Raw genomic sequence first — 22,500 nt, forward strand, 5'->3', positions numbered from 1 at the left:
TGGGCCAAAGAAGTTCATATTTACATGAAAGCTTTCTGACATAGTGTAGATTCAAGTTTGCAAAAACCATGGCCTCCAGGGGTAGGTTTGGGGCCATAATAGGGACTACGGTTTTACATGCAAATAGATATGGAAAATCTTCTGATATGGACCAAGGTGACTCAGGTGAGCGATGTGGCCCATGGGCCTCTTGTTTCATTTCTTCTTGATAACCACCATTTAAATCTTTTCAAATTTGGTGTGATTGAAGCATGCTTGGGACAAGGGGAAATAAATTGTAAAATTGTAAATTTCATGGGGCCTTAGGGGCAGGGCAAAAAATGCCACAAATTGACCAATTTTCATGAATTTTCTCTAAAACCGTATATCTTTAAGAAAAACTGAATGTGTAGTCATGTAGAGCAGGAAGGCCTCTTCCAAAATTTTCAATTTCATGATCCATGGGGTAGAGATTCTGACTTCAGGGCAGGACCAAACTTGACATATAATGTTTATGTGTAAAACATTTAAATGATATGCTGCTATTGATAGTAAATTAAAACGAAATAGATACAGGTGACTCTATCTCTCAAAGTTCTTGTCCTCTCAAAGTGAAATTTGAGTCCTGTAAAATCACAGACAGTGAAATATGGATTTCTCTCTCTCTCTCTCTCTCTCTCTCTCTCTCTCTCTCTCTCTCTCTCTCTCTCTCTTCTGATTTCTTCATTTTTAATAACATACAGACCAATCTCTAAAGCTTATAAAAATTGTGAAACAATTACATAAATTGAAATTGGGATGATAGATAGGGAATCCACACATTTTGGAGAAATTGCCAATTTATATGAAATCTCATAGCATGGTATTGCCTTTTCAGGTTTTGCAGCAGGACTGTATGAAGAATCTTATTATGCCAGCATGAAGGCAGCGCTGCGTTCCGGCGGAATCATTTGTTGTCAAGGTTTGTCTTAACTGTTTGAGTCTGTAACATCACCTGAGAATCAAACTCCATTTTTAGTTTTTTTCTTCCACTTAGTAAATATATTTAGGTCTTTCTAACTGTTATGGTTTTATTTAGGTCTTTCTAACTGTTGTGGTTTTATTTAGGTCTTTCTGACTGTTGTGGTTTTATTTAGGTCTTTCTGACTGTTGTGGTTTTATTTAGGTCTTTCTAACTGTTGTGGTTTTATTTAGGTCTTTCTAACTGTTGTGGTTTTATTTAGGTCTTTCTGACTGTTATGGTTTTATTTAGGTCTTTCTGACTGTTGTGGTTTTATTTAGGTCTTTCTGACTGTTGTGGTTTTATTTAGGTCTTTCTAACTGTTGTGGTTTTATTTAGGTCTTTCTAACTGTTGTGGTTATATTTAGGTCTTTCTAACTGTTGTGTTTTTATTTAGGTCTTTCTAACTGTTGTGGTTTTATTTAGGTCTTTCTAACTGTTGTGGTTATATTTAGGTCTTTCTAACTGTTGTGGTTTTGCTGTCTGTCTGTGACACATTATTTCGAGATTCAATCTTCCATACTTTATCAAATTTAGTAAGAGAATTTTACATGGAGGGTCTTTCTGATTCATGGGTTGAGTGACCCCTTTTGTTGTCAAGATCCAAAGGTCACATAGTACCAATATTGTAAGAAATGGATCCCAGATTGATATAACAAATGATATTTGAACTTTTAGTATTCATATTTTATGTTAAGAGTCTATTTATTTTCAGGTTCAAATTAAAGGTCATAGTGTTTTAGAAATGTTTTTCAGATGATGTTCCAAAAGTTATTGAAGCTTTAGTAATGAAACTGCATATGAAGAATCTATTATCCTTACTTTTTTTTATTTTTTAATTCAAAGGTCAAGGTCACCAAATCACATAATTTTAAAAATGGTTTAATTGTAACATTCTGCATATAAAGTTCTACAGGTGGGGGCATAATGCAAACACATTTGAAAAATAATGTACATGTATATAAGTTATTTTACACAAACATTTATTTTTTAAAAGTAATGCATTATCATTTTTTTTTTCATCTTTTGTGGTCATTGATTTTGTCTGAAATCTTCAAGTTTTTTTGTTGATGGCGGCATGAAGCAAACGGAGCTTAGTAGAATTTCACTTGTTATGATGTAGTGTAATTTACATTTTTGGGTGAAATTTTTATCAACAAATTAAAAAAAGTTTCCACTTTTCTGAGACACAAACATTTGATTTTGTGTTGGTGCACCAGTGAAAATCTGTAGTGCATGTAGCATGAAGTGGGAGGGGTTGACATAAAATAACGTAAACAAGTGAACTAAAAATAACTGCTTGATTTATTAATGAAGGAAAGAGTACCGCGCGGTATTTGATGAAGGACAGGAGCAAAGAGAGGTAACTCATTGTGGCAAAAAAAATAACCTACATGCGTTATTTTTCTAATAACGTGTTTGCATTATGCCCCTGATTCTTCTATAATGAGCTTTATGTATGATACTTCACATGATGACCTTGGTTTTTAGCCCGCAAGGTCATCAATTTATAATGGTTTTAGAACTTTATGTATGTCATTACTGTGATTGTAATTAACAATAAAACTTTGTAAGAATTAAGTAAGAACATATCATGTAGCCTTAAGTCCCTAAATTGGCTTGTTTGTACCGAGCTATACTGGAGGGCTTTAGATAATTGTTCTCTTATTCATGCCTTATCTGCTGAATGTGCTGCTTACTTGCTGGATTCCTTTGTGTTGTAGGAGAGAATCTGTACCTCGATCTTCCTTTGATTCAGAAGTTGATGGGGATCTGCAGACAGATCTTTTCTGCTGTTGGGTATGCCTATACCCTTATTCCAACTTACACCGGAGGACATATTGGTTTTGTTCTCTCCAGCACCAACCCAGTAAGAACAAACTTTGTAAATCCAGTTATTAGTGAGAACAAACTCAGTAAATCCAGTTATTAGTGAGAACAAACTGTAAATCCAGTTATTAGTGAGAACAAACTCTGTAAATCCAGTTATTAGTGAGAACAAACTCTGTAAATCCAGTTGTTAGTGAGAACAAACTCTGTAAATCCAGATATTAGTGAGAACAAACTCTGTAAATCCAGATATTAGTAAGAACAAACTGTAAATCCAGTTATTAGGGAGAACAAACTCTGTAAATCCAGATATTAGTAAGAACAAACTGTAAATCCAGTTATTAGTAAGAACTCTGTAAATCCAGTTATTAGTGAGAACAAACTCTGTAAATCCAGATATTAGTGAGAACAAACTGTAAATCCAGTTATTAGTGAGAACAAACTCTGTAAATCCAGATATTAGTGAGAACAAACTGTAAATCCAGTTATTAGTGAGAACAAACTCTGTAAATCCAGTTATTAGTGAGAACAAACTCTGTAAATCCAGATATTAGTGAGAACAAACTCTGTAAATCCAGTTATTAGTGAGAACAAACTCTGTAAATCCAGTTATTAGTGAGAACAAACTGTAAATCCAGTTATTAGTGAGAACAAACTCTGTAAATCCAGATATTAGTGAGAACAAACTGTAAATCCAGTTATTAGTGAGAACAAACTCTGTAAATCCAGTTATTAGTGAGAACAAACTCTGTAAATCCAGATATTAGTGAGAACAAACTCTGTAAATCCAGATATTAGTAAGAACAAACTGTAAATCCAGTTATTAGGGAGAACAAACTCTGTAAATCCAGATATTAGTAAGAACAAACTGTAAATCCAGTTATTAGTAAGAACTCTGTAAATCCAGTTATTAGTGAGAACAAACTCTGTAAATCCAGATATTAGTAAGAACAAACTGTAAATCCAGATATTAGTAAGAACAAACTGTAAATCCAGATATTAGTGAAAAAAATCCAGATATTAGTGAGAAATATTACTAAATCTGTACAGTTTTATTTTATAATGGATATGCATGTTTCTCAATGTTAAATATGAATTGTAAAAGTATAAGTACAGCTTGATTTATCATTGAAATATTTTGTATTTAGGATGTTAAATTCAATGAGCCTAGAAGAATTTACAAGGAGAGTGAAATCAAGAAGATGAAAATGAAGTACTATAATTCAGAAATTCATAAGGCATCCTTCGTGATTCCACAGTTTGCAAAGGAGGTTAGTAATAAGGATGAAAGCTTATTACCATACACTTACTGCAGTACACTTATTATACAGTACACTTGTTATAGCACACCTGTAACATTACACCTGTTACAGTACACCAGTTACATTACACCTGTTCCAGTACACCTGTTATTGTACACCTTTTACATTACACCTGTTGCAGTACACTTGTTACATTACACCTGTTACACAATACACCTGTTACACAGTACACCTGTTACAGTACACTTGTTACATTACACATATTACAGTACACTTGTTACAGTACACTTGTTACATCACACCTGTTACACAGTACACCTGTTACAGTACACTTGTTACAGTACACCTGTTACAGTACACTTGTTACAGTACACCTGTTACAGTACACTTGTTACATTACACCTGTTACAGTACACCAGTTACACAGTACACCTGTTACATTATACCTGTCACAGTACACTTGTTACTCTACACCTGTTACAGTACACCTGTTACATTACACCAGTTACATTACACCTGTTACATTATGCTTGTTACAATATACTTATTGTGCAAACTTTCTTAGTTAAACTTCAAAGATATTGTGCTGTTCCATGATTTAACAAGTTTATGAACATTCTCTGCTGGACTCCATGTGTCTCATGCTATTTTACCCAACTTTTGGTTTCATCACAAACTAGGCGTGACATGGGAGTTTAGTTCGCAAGAAGTCTGCACAGTACGCAGTACCTCTAATGAAAATATGGTCTTGCTTATGCAGTTTTGGCTAGTCATTACTTTTTAACTCAGTCTCCCACATTTTCAAAGACACTTATTTGATATAAAAACCGCATCTCATTTTGTCTGCATGCAACTGTGTCATTGTTAAAGCAGTGAAATTTGTTATTAACGATAGTCTGTGCCGATTTGCCATACTTGATTTCATGATTGAACTAGATGATTTTATGTTACTGAATGATATTTTGCATGGAAGTAAAATGTGAATTGATTTATGAAATTTACCCAGTCAGTCAATTACATTTTGATAATAAAAATTATTTTGAATTTCTTTATATTAAACCAGAAATGATAAATTTCACGTTCAGTAGTCAGAAAAACAGTCAATACTGAATTCAAATCATGCATGTCCCAATGGTTATTTGAATGTACAATTTTAAGATATACTGTAAAATCATATAAATTCATAGGGGGACAATTTCCATGGATTATCAAGATTTTATAGTTTTGTTAGGGTTTAATTTCATGAATATGGTGTCTGTATATTAAAATATTGTGGACGTTGTGTATGTCTGTAATTTGTGGTATATGGGCACCAAAAACAAAATTATGAAAATTGAGCCACCTCGAAATCTTGTCATTCCACTGTAAATTATAGAAATTGTTAATGCATTAAAAAACATGAAGCTATGAAAAAATTTTAATGGCCAAAACTGTAATAAGGTCACTAACAAAATCTATGAAAATTGAGTCCCCTATATAACTATATACAAATGTAGATTACAATAGAAGAATTTTTAATATATACAACATACAAAAGAACAACAGTTATCAGAGGCCTCTTGACTTTGAATATCGAACCATTATATATTTCCTTGGATTTGCTTTCTTGCAGGCGTTGGAACAGGTTTCCAATGGCGTCTCCGACACCTGATGATGGACTGTTTGGTTCTGAGTTGCCAGCTGCACCGATTACTGTGTAATCTGTTTGCCCTTCTTGCACTCATCATGCACTCAATGATGTGTATAGACTGAAAACTTTCAATATACAGAGGTGAAGATCAGCTGACTAACCTTTGGTTCCTCGGCTTAACCAGTAGTCCAAAATAGAATGAGTTGTTTTTTCTTGATATAGGGCAGTTTAGATATATTTTACATGTTCTTTATATAGTTCGTTGTCTAAATACTCGTGCATGTCATCAGTATGCCATTAGTGGTTACATTATTGCGTATAGATTTATTTCTCTTTCAAACTTGCAGTGTCTGACCTAAAATCTACATCACATTTTACTGCTAATGACCATTGTTATGAATTAATTCTTTGAATGGATTGTCATTGTTAATCAAGAATATTTACATTCACCAATTTTTTGTCAATAATCTTAGCCAGTTCAATATTCATAATCCCTCATGTTGGAACTGGCTTGCTTTTGTATGGAAAGTATTCGGGAGCATAAAAATCTATATCCTTTTTTAGTTTACATAAATTAAGATATAAGGAATTATTGTTGAGTTTGTATGTGTTATGGGGATACAATGGAATCATGGGTAACATAATGGAATCATGGGTAATATCTGTACAAATCAATCCATGCTTTTGTAACGAGAAAGCTAAAACATGTATTTTTTAAACGATTTCTCTTTTAATATAGAATTTGATTGGTTCATATATCTTTATCAACATTTTTGTATGGTATAAACTCATTTGATGTCTTACAAATGATGTTACTATACTGAGCTCTGGTAATTCCAGTTCATATACGTATATATAAGTAAGTAATTTATTTATTTCTAATTTGGGGCGCAAAGGGCATACAAAGAATACAAAATTCATATACATAAATCAGAAAAGAGTGATTATCCAGGAGATAGATAAAGAAATAATAATAAAAATTTTTTTTATAAGTTTATGATAAATCAGCTTTTCTCAATCATGTTGCTATTAGGGTTTTGCTTCATGTTATATAAAATGCTTATTTTCTTTATAATTCTTAATTACATCGATTGTAAAAATAATCTTTACTTGTTTTATGTGATATTAAGTAAGGTTGGACAGTATTCACTTTTTATATAAATTAGTTTTTAAAGCATAAACTGGCCCAACTTGATATCAGATAAAATGAGTAGAAATACTTTCATCAGGGACCTATATACTTAGTATATAGGTCCCTGCTTTCATTCCCTAATGTTATGAGTGTTAGATTAGGAGTCTACTCTCGATCTACACAAGGTGTTTTTTTAAAATGATTTTTAAAAACATCACTTTTTCGTATTGATCATGACTATATTTTTAGGTTTTAAATGTGAACAAAAATGAATTATAAAATATTTCAATGCTGTGTCCAAATTCAGTGTTATAATGTGTTCTTCCTAAATGATTGTGTTGAAATTCATTTTTTAGCATTCTTTTTTTTTGTTTTTTTGGTATTTCATAACTGACATACATGTAGTGCAAACATTTCTGTTTATTTCTTGGTTTCTAAATCAGATTATTGTCAACTCTCATATGATGAGAGGAAAATATGTAATTAAGGTATGAGAATATGGAATGTAGACTATCTTGATGATGAAGTCTTTTGACATTTGTTATTTTAAGTTTCTGAAGACTGGCACACCATCTAGTGCATGATATGTGAAAAAGAGCAAGGATATCTTTCATGGACCTTTAATATGTCTCGAACAGAATTATTAAGTGTATAAAGGCAGACCATATGATGGCAAGCAAGAGTTTGATTGATGAAAAAAACAAGTTTGTCTTACAACTCAGTAGCCTTACAATGCAATCTTACATTTATTTTGAAATTCATCTCTTTCTGTTCTTGATTTTTTTTTTTTCAAAAAAAAATCAGTAATATTACACTTTCATAAGAAATTATTAGTCCCTTTTGTCGTTTTTTGACTCAAATTCCTGTATTTTTGTATTTCTTTCTGATTAAAGCTGAACAATTCACGAATAGAGTGGACTTGTCTCAATTCACTTGAATTCTGACAAGACTTTGTTGTAAAACTAGTGGGAAATGAAACTGTGTTGATGACACTCCAACCTCCAGGTTATTTGTTTTATACAAATGTTTCTATTTATCAAATATTGTTTAAATTTTATCGGTAATGTTAATGCATGTAATGATGCTTTTAAATTTAAACTTTGGTTTCATCAGCTTTCCTTGGCATTAATTTTCAAAGAATAGTTACACTGATGTACTGATATGGAATTTCAAGGAAAGCTATTTTCTGTTCTTTATTTATGAGCAGAGATTGTATGTGGCTGATCAACTGATTTCTTTATCTGGCGGAACAAAGAGTTTTCACCTTAAATTGATAGAATACTCAAGATTGCCATTTTGAAATATTATTAAACTTGAAATCCATTATTTAACAACTGTTAGATATTGTAAAATGAAACCCCCAAACCTCAATAATGTAGGATGACAGTAGAATACAATGTTCTTATGAAAATTTAGTTAGTTTTTAACCCTTTTTTATACGTACATGAATAATTTATTCCCCCCCCCCATTATAAGTCAGTATCTCACCATAGGTGTACATAATTCCACATAGATGTATTAATTCCACATAGGTGTATTAATTCCACAATGCTGTAATATTTCTCACTCTGTGTATTGAAACCTAGTTTGGTTGTTGTGCAATATATATAATTATTATATATCTTCCTTGGCAACTTAGTAATACAAAGCAGTGATCTTGTGATAGATACTGTTCCTAGTGCTAGATAATCTGATTGTTTTAATCATTTGCTCACCACCAATAGTACTTGCCTCTGTTATTGATTATCATTGTGATCCAACTGATACATAGATAATTGTACAACTAATGTTGTTAGATTTTAATGATGCAATAAATACACCTAAACAATATGAATTATATTACCACAAACGTCAAACAAAGTCATCACACCCTTGCAAACTAAGTTTGGGAGTATATCACTTGGCTTGTATCACACCACTTGTTTGGGCCACAGTGTAATGACACTAAAAGCTGGGCTCATCAGAGTTGCTTATGACCATGCGGTGTGTTATGAACTTAAACTAAGGTTATTTAATGCAGCAACAAATTAATATAAACTCAAACAATTCAATGAGATATCTTTCATTATTTCAAGATTTCATCAATTCAGTTATTGTGTGCAATGATTGAATTGATGCGCACATCGATTCTATTGATGAGAGCAATAGTTGATTTGATGCTCTCGAAAATTAATATAGAGCTTGGTATAAATTATTTGATGATCTCTTTATTTCAGTTGAAGATATCTTTACTTAATAGTCCCAACTGGTGAAGTTGAAGGGGACTTGAGGTTTGCATCAGTCCGGCAAACAAGTTTTCAGCATTTTCTCCATCATGCTTGTAGATATTCATTTGATATTTGGTTCATTGCTTTACCATGACAAGTTACAGATCAAGTTCCAATTTTGTTCCAGTCCATTGATATTGAGTTATGGCTTTTGGACACAAGAAAATATGAATTGTGAATCTGTCATATATGGCTTTGATTCTATGTGACCTGGTTATTCGATGACATGATTATTCATGCAGAAGACTTGAAATGGGACAGGTAGGTGAAAGACACAGGCACTCGACGTTTTAAATATCTATAATGAAAAAAATTGTCCTCCTGTAAAGTACAGGAAGACAATTTTTTATTATTATAGATATTTAAAACGTCGAGTGCCTGTGGTGATGTCTATTGCTATACAATACTTACAGAATGCTTGTTTACAATGATATTATAAAGAGAATGAATGCGCACATCAATTCTCGTAAAGAGAGCAACAATTCAATTGCAGAGATCATTAATTCAGTTGTGGATATATTGAATTGGAAGATAGCAGCTCTTTCAAAGAATTGTTGCTCACACCAATTGAATTGATGATATCATTAATTCAAGAGAGCAATACTAGTACAAATGTAATTCAATTGCGTGCATTGGTTGAATTGATGTGTGCAATAAAACAATTGAAGAGAGCAATAATTCCATTATTGCACACATGCATTAATTCAATTGTTGATATCATAATTTATTTGAAGACAGCAACAGTTTATTTAATTATTTGAAGAGATCTTGAATTGTTGCGTGCACCAAATGAATTGATATCTTCAATTATTTAAGTGCACATTTGTTTAATAAAATTTGAGCTTATGGCGACATAAATTGGATTATTTTCATATTGAGTTCATGACAGCTTTCTTGTTCTTGACGTCGCATAAAGTAACGTCAAAATGGCACAACGTTATCGTAAACTATACTGTATTTACATATGTATTATACATAAGTAAAGCTTTTTACGAAGACATCATAACCATTTTATGGAAGTATACACCATATGAAAGAATTTTGAGGAATATCATTTAATTTGGACGCAGGAACAAATTTGGCCCCAAACGTACCTTGTCCTTTGGCGCTCCATATTATGAAGCCAAGTTGCAGATCACAGGTACAGGCGAGAATCAGTTACTACATGGAATCGCGAACTCTCTAGTTGAACAACCACTATCAATTATGAACTTGCATGTTTTGTTTAATTGAATCAACTTCTAGTGTTTTATAATGATTGATTGAATATTGTTTAACGTCCCTTTGAAGAATCTTTTGCTCATATGGAGACGTCACCATTGCCGGTGAAGGGTAGGTGGCAAAATTTAGGCCTGTGCTCGGAGCTTGGGGCCTTTGAGCAGGGAGGGATCTTTATCATGACACGGACCTCGGTTTTAGCGGTCTCATCCGAAGGACCGCCCCATTTAGTCGCCTCTTACAACAAGCAAGGGGTACTTCGGACCTATTCTAATCCGGATCCCCACGGGAATGTTTTATAATGAAATTCGTGTATTGAGTAAGTCTTGTCTTGTAATTGTACATTTTCAGTTTCAACTTTCTTCCTCAGTAATATGATGCCTTTCGGTGCATTACAAAATAATTAACGCATAATTTGAAGCACATTTGATAAAAATGTGTTCAGTAAAAAGAACAAGAGGCCCATGGGCCACATCGCTCACCTGAGAAAAGAGTGTTTATGTTTTAAACCCAACATGGCAGGTGTGACCAGAAAATCAATAGGGGGTCATACACGTTGTAAATATGTACATTAAGTGTGTAATTATAACAATTGAATGCCCTTCAGTCAAACTTCTTAATTTATAAATGAAGACAAAAATGAAATTATATCACTAGATTTATTTGGATGCAAAATTAACAAGAGCAGAAAAAATTGAAAATTTATCTACATTTACAAACATGTAGGTCAAAATTGTTTTTGTAAAGTGATCTGATGGAACAGGTGAGCCTTTGAGTTTACAAGTGTATATAAATAGTGAATATTTTTTGCTATATATTCCCATGTAAAATTTCTTAAACACTCCTTCTTATATATTCCCATTAAAAAAAAAAAAAATCAAAAAAAAAAATCGATCTTCTATGTGGCCCCAACCTTCGCCAGGGGACCATGAATTCCACAAATTTTAATCTGCACTACCTGATAATGCTTTTACATTAAAATGACTAATCATTACTATGCTCTTCTTGAGATGAAGATTTTTGAACATATATTTTTTTAAATATTTCAATGTCAAACTTTGAACCCCTATTGTGGCCCCTCCCTACCCCTGGGGGCATGACTTGAACAAACTTGAATTTACACTACCTGAAGATGCTTCCATATAAATATGATTAATCACAGCTTTGCTATTCTTGAGAAGAAGATTTTTAAAGATTTTCCCTATATATTTGTGTGTAAAACTTTGATCCCCCCTTGGGGCCCCATCTTATCTCCGGGGGCCATGATTTGAACAAACTTGAATCTGCACTATGTCAGAAAGTTTTCATGTAAAAATCAGCTTTTCTGGCTCAGTGGTTCTTGAGAAGAAGATTTTTAAAGATTTTTCCTATATATTTGTATGTAAAACTTTGATCCGCTATTGTGGCCCCATCCAACCCCAGGCGCCCATGATTTGAACAAACTTGAATCTGCATTATGTCAGGAAGCTTTCATGTAAATCTCAGCTTTTCTGGCTCAGTGGTTCTTGAGAAGAAGATTTTTAAAGATTTTTCCTTTTTATTTGTATGTAAAACTTTGATCCCCTATTGTGGACCCATCCAACCCCCGGGGGGCATGATTTGAACAAACTTGAATCTGCATTATGTCAGGAAGCTTTCATGTAAATCTCAGCTTTTCTGGCTTAGTGGTTCTTGAGAAGAAGATTTTTAAAGTTTTCCCCTATATATTTGTGTGCAAAACTTTGATCCCCCCTTGGGGCCCCATCCTATCCCCGGGGGCCATGATTTGAACAAACTTGAATCTGCACTATGTCAGGAAGTTTTCATGTAAAAATCAGCTTTTCTGACTCAGTGGTTCTTGAGAAGAAGATTTTAAAAGATTTTTCTTATATATTTGTATGTAAAACTTTGATCCCCTATTGTGGCCCCATCCAACCCCCGGGGGCCATGATTTGAACAAACTTGAATCTACATTATGTCAGGAAGCTTTCTTGTAAATCTCAGCTTTTCTGGCTTAGTGGTTCTTGAGAAGAAGATTTTAAAAGTTTTTCCCTATATATTTGTGTGCAAAACTTTGATCCCCCCTTGGGGCCCCATCCTATCCCCGGGGGCCATGATTTGAACAAACTTGAATCTGCAATATGTCAGGAAGCTTTCAGGTAAATTTCAGCTCTTCTGGCCCAGTGGTTCTTGAGAAGAAGATTTTTAAATGACCCCACCCTATTTTTGCATTTTTGTGATTATCTCCCCTTTGAAAGGGACATGGCCCTTCATTTGAACAAACTTGAAAGCCCTTCACCCAAGGATGCTTTTGGCCAAGTTAGGTTGAAATTGGCCCAGTGGTTCTGGAGAAGAAGTCGAAAATGTGAAAAGTTTACAGACAGACGGACGCCGGGCAAAATGTGATCAGAATAGCTCACTTGAACCTTCGGTTCAGGTGAGCTAAAAAGTGAAGATAACGTACAGCGATGATAATCCTATAAAAATACCAAATTAAGAGTAGGACAAACACGGACCCCTGGACAAACCAGAGGTGGAATCAGGTGCCCAGGAAGAGTAAGCATCCCCTGACAACTGGTCACACCTTATTGATTGATCGGGTAAATGAAGTAATCTGTAGTCAAAATCTGTGTGAAGAACGGCCTCGTGTCAGACAACATTTTACCCAATGACAGTTTGTATTGGTAAATTAGATCGTTATAACGACAGTAAAATTTGCGAAATGCTGACTGTAACATCAGCTTATTTGTAAAAGGCCTGCACCACTTTAAAAACTTACCATACGCAGAACAAGGTCTTGCGTATCAAATCAGTTGTGGTACATAAACACCATATATAGGTGATAATGGAATATTGCTACATAAATATGGGAAGTTAATGATGGAGAAGCTGAAGTCTTCCCGTTTGTCATAAAGTTGAGTTGTTAATTTGCCGTTGACATCTATGTTCAATCAAATACATGTATCTAAGTATGAAGCAGATGTTGAAAACAATATGGTGTCTTATATTTCGAGTTCACTTGGATATATCGTATCGACATATGAATGAAAATGATTATTGTTAAGAGATAAAACATCGTTTGACATATCTAATTGTCTACATGAAGGCCACAGCAAGAGATATTTTCTTCTCACCTAGAAGTTTTTGAATAATTTCTGCCTCGTAAGAATATAAAAACAGGTAAACTAATAAAGGAGCACAATTCGTGTCAATGGAAATTCGTTGGAAGGCATGAACACCAAAGAGTAAGAAGATATTGTCAATGAGGAACTGCAGCATCTTTATAATGTCAACTTCAGAGTACTTTTGCATAGAATCAGGGTGCACAGGGTCTAAGATATTAGTGATATTTTGCATGTTCCAAAAAGGTGGCGAAATTTAAGATCATAACTAGAAAAACACACAAAGGTCTTCAGAATGTTTACAAACAATTTCCTGTTCTCATTTGCCTAAACTGGTACCCTGTTGACTTCGCATCTCTTATGCTTGTGTGTAGCCACCAATGAACGGGGTACCAGTTTAATATACAATGTATTGTCCTCCAGACAAAAATGTTACAAAGGGCTAAAACGTCAAAATGACTTCAATTTCAGGGCGCTGCAGCTATAGATAACTCATAATTAATACTACAAATATGTTTTTTGGAGTTCTTGCAAAATATTGTGATGTCATTTTTGAGATAAAAGATAGACCCTATATGCCTTTAAATGTAATGATCACAAGATATGAATATTTCCTTTTACCATTTTTATTGAAGAAGCAACTTTCTATAATGTCAAAAAGTATCTTTAATTTCTCGTGAGGAATGGTCGTGTAAAGTGTTGGAAAGTCATACGTTTTTAAAATTATCTAATTTGAGAAAAATTTTGCGATTTCAAATTTACTAAAAGTTCTTGGTCCACATTTCATTTACACTACTTCTGACATATGTCGTGACAAGCTACGTTTGAAGTTTCTCCTTCACAGCAATTGATATTTTTTTTTAGTAGCAAAGATATTTCCTGAATCCAACATTGTATCTATGTTTGTAAGGCTCCTATTTATTTTACATAACTGTGCACACAGACAGAAGAACATCAGTGGATTGATATATTGAGCGATGTGTATATGGTTGGGTTGGGCACTGAAACTGGAATGATTATGGACCCATGAACTGCATGCCTTTCTTTGACTGGAGTCTAGTATGTGTCTAAATGGTTTGGGGTGTACTAACAATGAAAATACATATTTTATAAATCTGATGGTTGGTCAGGCTCTCGGCTTTGATGTCGGTGTCATGGTTGGTACCCTAAATAACCGTCTTAGACAAAACACTTGAAATATTGCGGTGAAAATGACGACACATATTTGAAAAATGGACCAATACATGATGTATCTGTTATTTCCGGTCACGAGGTACCAGTCTTTTATGACGTGCATGCGGCTTTCTGTTTGGTGGAGTTTCACTTGCTCTATTGACGTCTGAACGCCAGCCAGTGCACCCTAATTCAAAATGGAGGAAACAAAAATTGATCGTTATCACACAATTTCTTTCTACATTGTACAAAAACATGCACTTATCTATTTGATCATGGACTTTCAAGAATAGAAATTGATATTATTACCGTGAAATTGAGGACTGAGGCGCTGACACTCTCAATTTCTTTAACATATTTAGTCCATTCCTCTGGGACATATGTTACTATGTAAATGTACACCAGCTTCCCGGCTAATTTACTGACTGTGTTGTCGAAACAGAACTGATAGGCGCCTGAAAGTGTTTCAAAGTTGTATCATTTTTAAGCATGTTATTTAAGAACACGATGTAGTTAGTTTATACAAAAAGTCTTCCATTTTAATTCTAATTTTGAAAACAGAATTTGAATGTATAAAACTGACCATACATGACCGCTACGTGGTCTGTCTTAAAATTAAATGTATATAACTGACCATACATGACCGCTACATGGTCTGTCTTAAAATTAAATGTATATAACTGACCATATATGACCGCTACGTGGTCTGTCTTAAAATTAAATGTATATAACTGACCATACATGACCGCTACATGGTCTGTCTTAAAATTAAAGGTATATAACTGACCATACATGACCGCTACATGGTCTATCTTGCCGTCCGTCTGATAGGGTAGGTGGTGGATGATTTGATAATTAGGATCAATCAACACTACATTTATGGTTCTGTCCCCTCCCCGAAGAACCTAGAATATAACACCCAATCATTATAATACATTGACATCTAGAATATAACACCCAATCATTATAATACATTGACATCTAGAATATAACACCCAATCATTATAATACATTGACATCTAGAATATAACACCCAATCATTATAATACATTGACATCTAGAATATAACACCCAATCATTATATAATACATTGACATCTAGAATATAACACCCAATCTTTATATAATACAATGACATCTAGAATATAACACCCAATCATTATAATACATTGACATCTAGAATATAACACCCAATCTTTATATAATACATTGACATCTAGAATATAACACCCAATCATTATATAATACATTGACATCTAGAATATAACACCCAATCATTATAATACATTGACATCTAGAATATAACACCCAATCATTATAATACATTGACATCTAGAATATAACACCCAATCATTATAATACATTGACATCTAGAATATAACACCCAATCATTATAATACATTGACATCTAGAATATAACACCCAATCTTTATATAATACATTGACATCTAGAATATAACACCCAATCTTTATATAATACATTGACATCTAGAATATAACACCCAATCATTATATAATACACTGACATCTAGAATATAACACCCAATCATTATAATACACTGACATCTAGAATATAACACCCAATCATTATAATACATTGACATCTAGAATATAACACCCAATCTTTATAATACATTGACATCTAGAATATAACACCCAATCATTATATAATACATTGACATCTAGAATATAACACCCAATCTTTATAATACATTGACATCTAGAATATAACACCCAATCATTATAATACATTGACATCTAGAATATAACACCCAATCATTATAATACATTGACATCTAGAATATAACACCCAATCATTATATAATACATTGACATCTAGAATATAACACCCAATCTTTATAATACATTGACATCTAGAATATAACACCCAATCATTATATAATACATTGACATCTAGAATATAACACCCAATCATTATAATACATTGACATCTAGAATATAACACCCAATCATCATATAATACATTGACATCTAGAATATAACACCCAATCATTATAATACATTGACATCTAGAATATAACACCCAATCATTATAATACACTGACATCTAGAATATAACACCCAATCATTATATAATACACTGACATCTAGAATATAACACCCAATCATTATAATACATTGACATCTAGAATATAACACCCAATCATTATAATACATTGACATCTAGAATATAACACCCAATCATTATAATACATTGACATCTAGAATATAACACCCAATCATTATAATACACTGACATCTAGAATATAACACCCAATCATTATAATACATTGACATCTAGAATATAACACCCAATCATTATAATACATTGACATCTAGAATATAACACCCAATCATTATAATACATTGACATCTTTTCGCTCAACATCATAGGTTATTTTTTTGTCTTCATTTTTTTTTTTTTGTATTTAATTTTCAAGGGTTCATCAACTGCATGTAGAAGCACTGTACTATTCAGTATATCATCTTTTAAAACTGAATTGAACAGACAGTACTTACATGTACTACAGTACACGGTTTATTTACAGACAGTACTTACATGTACTACAGTACAAGGTTTATTTACAGACAGTACTTACATGTGCCACAGTACAAGGTTTATTTACAGACAGTACTTACATGTACTACAGTACAAGGTTTATTTACAGACAGTACTTTTATGTACTACAGTACAAGGTTTATTTACAGACAGTACTTACATGTACTACAGTACAAGGTTTATTTAGAGACAGTACTTACATGTACTACAGTACAAGGTTTATTTACAGACAGTACTTTCATGTACTACAGTACAAGGTTTATTTACAGACAGTACTTACATGTACTACAGTACAAGGTTTATTTACAGACAGTACTTACATGTACTACAGTACAAGGTTTATTTACAGACAGTACTTACATGTACTACAGTACAAGGTTTATTTACAGACAGTACTTACATGTGCTACAGTACAAGGTTTATTTACAGACAGTACTTACATGTACTACAGTACAAGGTTTATTTACAGACAGTATTTACATGTGCTACAGTACAAGGTTTATTTACAGACAGTACTTACATGTGCTACAGTACAAGGTTTATTTACAGACAGTACTTACATGTGCTACAGTACAAGGTTTATTTACAGACAGTACTTACATGTACTACAGTACAAGGTTTATTTACAGACAGTACTTACATGTGCTACAGTACAAGGTTTATTTACAGACAGTACTTACATGTGCTACAGTACAAGGTTTATTTACAGACAGTACTTACATGTGCTACAGTACAAGGTTTATTTACAGACAGTACTTACATGTGCTACAGTACAAGGTTTATTTACAGACAGTACTTACATGTACTACAGTACAAGGTTTATTTACAGACAGTACTTACATGTACTACAGTACAAGGTTTCTTTACAGACAGTACTTACATGTGCTACAGTACAAGGTTTATTTACAGACAGTACTTACATGTGCTACAGTACAAGGTTTATTTACAGACAGTACTTACATGTGCTACAGTACAAGGTTTATTTACAGACAGTACTTACATGTGCTACAGTACAAGGTTTATTTACAGACAGTACTTACATGTGCTACAGTACAAGGTTTATTTACAGACAGTACTTACATGTACTACAGTACAAGGTTTATTTACAGACAGTACTTACATGTACTACAGTACAAGGTTTATTTACAGACAGTACTTACATGTACTACAGTATAAGGTTTATTTACATTTTATTTCATTCAATCTTTTGATAAAGTCTGCTTCAGTTATATTGAAGTCGCTTATATTTAACTATTTGTTATAAGTCACTTATATTGAACTATGTAAAACTTATACGGGACCAATTTGGATGCATCAGATGCGCATTTCGACAAACAATGTCTCTTCAGTGATGCTCAACCGAAATGTTTGAAATCCGAAATAACAATTTAAAGTTTTAAAGCTATTATAGGGGAAAACAGTGTGCCAAAAAAGTGGAGTCAAATTCGTCCAAGGATAAGAGCTATGCGTGAGGGAGATAATCCTTAACTTTGAAATGTAGAGACCCTCGGGGACTAACAGTCCACCAGCAGAGGCCTCGACCCAGGGATCATAATGTAAAACTGTTATATTGAAGTCACTTATATTGAACTATCTGTTTATATTGAAGTCACTTACATTGAACTATCTGTCATATTGAAGTCACTTATATTGAACTATCTGTTATATTGAAGTGGAAATTAAATCCTCAGTTACATTATTGATATGATTCAACAATGATTCTGTTGAACTTTTGATATAATAAATAACTCATGTCGGTCTCCAGAATTTCAATATGTCTTTTAATTTTTTTGAGGTGACATATGACTATGAATGCAATATGACATCACAATACTAACCAATCATTGTTAAAATAAAACACCCGATTTTTATGGAGCGCCGAATTAACATAAACTGAAATAATTGAATATATCTTCAAATTATTTGAATATATTATCAATTCATTTGATGCATGCAACAATTTAATTAAAGATCACTTCAAATAATTAATGATATCTTCAATTCTGAATTATTGCTTGCATAAATTGAATAGATGATAGCATTAATTCTTCAGCTGAATCGATGCGCGCTTTAATTTAATTAATAATCTCTTCAAATGAATTAATGATATCAACAATTGAATTGATGCGCGCTACAATTCCATTGAAGAGAGCAATAATTGATATTTAATGCGCGCATTAAATCAATTAATGAGAACAATAATTGAATTGATGGGCGCATTAATTCATTTGATGAGAACAATAATTGATTTAATGCGCACATTAATTCAATTATTGCTATCTTCAATTGAATTAATGATATCTTTAATTCATTCTAAGAGAGCGATAATTCTTTCAGAGATACTATATAATTAAAGATATCTTCAATTCAACATATCCACAATTGAATTGATGTCTTTAATTGAATTATTGCTCTCTTTAAAAGAATTGACGCGCGCATTACTTCCTGATACAAAAGCATTGTAAATAATTAAATATATCTTCAATTGAATTAAAGATCATCAAATTATTCATACCGAGCTCTTAATTAATTATTGCGAGCAATATTTCTACGAAATTGATGCTCTCATCAATTGAATTGAAGAGAACAATAATTGAATTAATGCGCGCATCAAATCTTTTATTGCCCTTATTAAATCAATTACATGTATTGCTCTCATCAAATGAATTAATGCGCGCATTATGATCGATTATTGCTCTCATTCAATTGATGCACGCATTTATTCAATTGATGAAAGCAATAATTGAATTGAAGCGCGCATTAATTCATTTGATGAGAGCAATACATGTAATTGATTCAATGCGCGCATTAATTCAATTAAAGAGAGCAATAATAGAATTGATGATATCTTCAAACAATTGAAGATATCTTCAATTATTTGAGTTTAAGCTTGAAGGTACAAACAAGGAATTGGGACACATAAAAATGGAATATGTAATCCCATGCTTTTGTTTTTCTAAACCAAAATCTGCATTTTAAAAAAACCCAACAATCGATGCGTGTTGCATTAGATCACGCTTTTATAGAGTACTCCCTCGTATTCTATCCATTACAGGTAAGACAACGGGCCGGAATACACCTGGCAACCAAGGTATTTTATCTCAGGAACACTTAGTTCAAAATTCATAATAATCCTAAGCATTTACAACTTTGAAAAGTTAAAGGTGGAGTAAAGATATTTTACTACATCGTAACAAATCCAATCCGACGAGCTTTTGTATAGTACGTATTTGTTTACCTCGAATTGAACGTGTAAATTAGCACCTTGCGCTGCCTTCTGGACGAAACATTCTTCTTCTCCGGCTTTCACAAAGATTTTAAACTCGTGCTGAGTTCCCGGAAGTGCATCAAAATCGAATTCAAAATCTGGAAGACTACCCCCAAGTTTTTCGGACGACGTCATTTGCAAGAAACATAGAAAATATAGCAGAGGTAGGGGTTTTGTGGAGATCGCCATGTCGAGTTCCACGTGTATCTCATAAAGAACTGATAAGATATTCTGTCACGCTGACGGAATTTATCACGTACCAAACATGTACTTAGTAGTAATTAAAGTTGTAATTCTTCATTTTAAGAAAGTCAATCCGACAAGCTTTTACCTTGTGTGTGTGTGTGTGTGCGGATGTGGAGAGAGAGAAAGAAAGAAAGAAAGAGAGAGAGAGAGAGAGAGAGAGAGAGAGAGAGAGAGAGAGAGAGAGAGAGAGAGAGAGAGAGAGAGATCATTCGCATACAACAAAACTGTAATTGTGAAGTAATGAATTATTTGACGAAATGATATACATAACATGTACATATAAAAACGCCCATATATTCAACAAATGACACACTCTACAAATTTTTAGCCTATAGCTTATAAAAGTGAAAAATCTTGTATCTAAATTAGCTAAATGTATATATATACATATATTTTGAAAGTTGGACGTCGGCATTCTATGTAAAAATAAATAAACGTAAAGCATACGAATCACAAAAAGAAACCCATCGTAAATAATAGCTTATACTAGATAGCATGAATTTTTAAAACTGATTTAATGGTTACTCCCAATAGGCCAGGGGCCCCAGAAGCTCTGCGGTAAATGGTGCAAAATCCTGCATCCTGAATATTTCCTGGCACTTCTTTTTCACTTTTAAATTGCTTGCTTCATATAACAAAATATTTATGTTACATTTACTTTTTACGAATTCTTAAAGTGATAATATTGAAAATATCGTAAATGTTTAAATCAGTGTTTCGTCTTATTTATCGTAGAATTAAATTATATATTGGTGTTGATAAATTTGAATGAGGTAATTACATGTAAGTATCCACCTTTCATGTCATTTTAACTTAAAGTCTCGCTAAAATTGAATAGCTTAAATGTTTGGTCCGCAAACAAAAAAAAGGGGGGGGGGGGGTCCGGAAACCCTCTGTATCCGCCCTTGAAATGGACCTCGGAATTCGGTACGAAAAAAACTAAAATGCAGACTATAAAAGCGCTGTGGTTCAGTGGTCAGACTATTCGCTTCGTAACCGGTATGTTATGGGTTTGAATCCCACTCGTGCCAACTGTGTCAACCTTAAATGCGTGTCTCATACTCTCGTCTTTCCAGTATCTTCAATTTTACCACCCACTATGGAGATTTCTTGAATTCTTAATCAATTTTTGACTCTCTCTCTCTCTCTCTCTCTCTCTCTCTCTCTCTCTCTCTCTCTCTCTCTCTCTCTTTGCATCTGCAATTTTTGCCAACAAATCCATCGTCTTCTCATTGTCAGTGTCAGAGGACGGCAAACAATTCACAAAGGCACTGTCATATTCTTCTCTGATTCCTGTTAGCTGAGGAACAGTGTACATTTTTACAGCGGCAAACAAGTGCTGTTAGTAATTCTTGAATATCATAACAAATTTTGAAAAATGCTATATTCAGCAGTGCGTGTTTAACTTCTACAGTATCATTCTCCTCAGACAGATACCCAGGGAACTTTCCAGAGCAATTTTCTCTACTGCTGACTCAATCAAACCATCTCTTGACGTTTTTTTTGTTTTTTGTTTTGTCCACACTTACATAATGTAAACAAGAGAATAGAAACGTTCCTTGTTTTCCTTCTCATTGATATACTGGAAACATCGTGAATTAGCGAACAGATCGTGGTGGTGAGTATACATAGAAAGTAAGAATGGATTCCCAACGCTTCCTTGGTTTAGAGACAGTTTTGTGAACACGGAGGAAAATTCAATATGCTTTTGAAGTAACAGCTTGGATCACGGACACATAGTGACCATCTTTTTTTTAAAAATTTTTTCCAAATTAATAACAGTTCTGCTTCACGGAGTGTATCCATCTCAACCATTGATTTTTCTGCTTTCGAAA

At 33.2% G+C, this 22,500-nt stretch overlaps 2 protein-coding genes across 3 annotated transcripts in view; one reads left to right on the forward strand and one right to left on the reverse strand.

Annotated features, from left to right (window-relative positions):
• The window catches only part of LOC125674749 (spermidine synthase-like), a 27,284-nt gene extending 18,621 nt beyond the window's left edge, over window positions 1-8,663 (forward strand). For both annotated transcript variants that reach the window (XM_048912022.2, XM_056165764.1), the window contains exons 5-8: window positions 857-940; window positions 2,704-2,849; window positions 3,958-4,080; window positions 5,684-8,663. In XM_048912022.2, the coding sequence (XP_048767979.1) occupies window positions 857-940; window positions 2,704-2,849; window positions 3,958-4,080; window positions 5,684-5,722 (392 nt within the window). In that variant the 3' untranslated portion in view covers window positions 5,723-8,663. The remainder of the gene's footprint in view (window positions 1-856; window positions 941-2,703; window positions 2,850-3,957; window positions 4,081-5,683) is intronic.
• Window positions 8,664-14,029: 5,366 nt separating this feature from the next.
• On the reverse strand, window positions 14,030-20,645 carry LOC125664801 (transmembrane emp24 domain-containing protein 5-like). The gene is made up of 4 exons (XM_048897610.2): window positions 20,390-20,645; window positions 15,380-15,497; window positions 14,902-15,047; window positions 14,030-14,779 (listed from the first exon to the last, which is right to left on the reverse strand). The coding sequence occupies exons 1-4, from the start codon at window positions 20,606-20,608 to the stop codon at window positions 14,546-14,548; spliced, it is 717 nt and encodes a 238-aa protein (XP_048753567.1). The 5' UTR covers window positions 20,609-20,645; the 3' UTR covers window positions 14,030-14,545.
• Between the last annotated feature and the right edge of the window lie 1,855 nt (window positions 20,646-22,500).

This window comes from Ostrea edulis, chromosome 1, assembly GCF_947568905.1.
Source record: "Ostrea edulis chromosome 1, xbOstEdul1.1, whole genome shotgun sequence".
NCBI lineage: Eukaryota > Metazoa > Mollusca > Bivalvia > Ostreida > Ostreidae > Ostrea > Ostrea edulis.

What these genes read in the sequence shown, in the direction of transcription:
- LOC125664801 (XM_048897610.2), bottom strand. Translation starts at nt 20,608, where the DNA reads ATGGCGATCTCCACAAAACCCCTACCTCTGCTATATTTTCTATGTTTC. An exon ending in ATTTACACGTTCAATTCGAG is followed by an intron (nt 15,498 to 20,389) that starts GTAAACAAATAC and finishes GTTATATTCTAG; the next exon opens with GTTCTTCGGGGAGGGGACAG. An exon ending in CCTCAGTCCTCAATTTCACG is followed by an intron (nt 14,780 to 14,901) that starts GTAATAATATCA and finishes ATTTTGAATTAG; the next exon opens with GGTGCACTGGCTGGCGTTCA.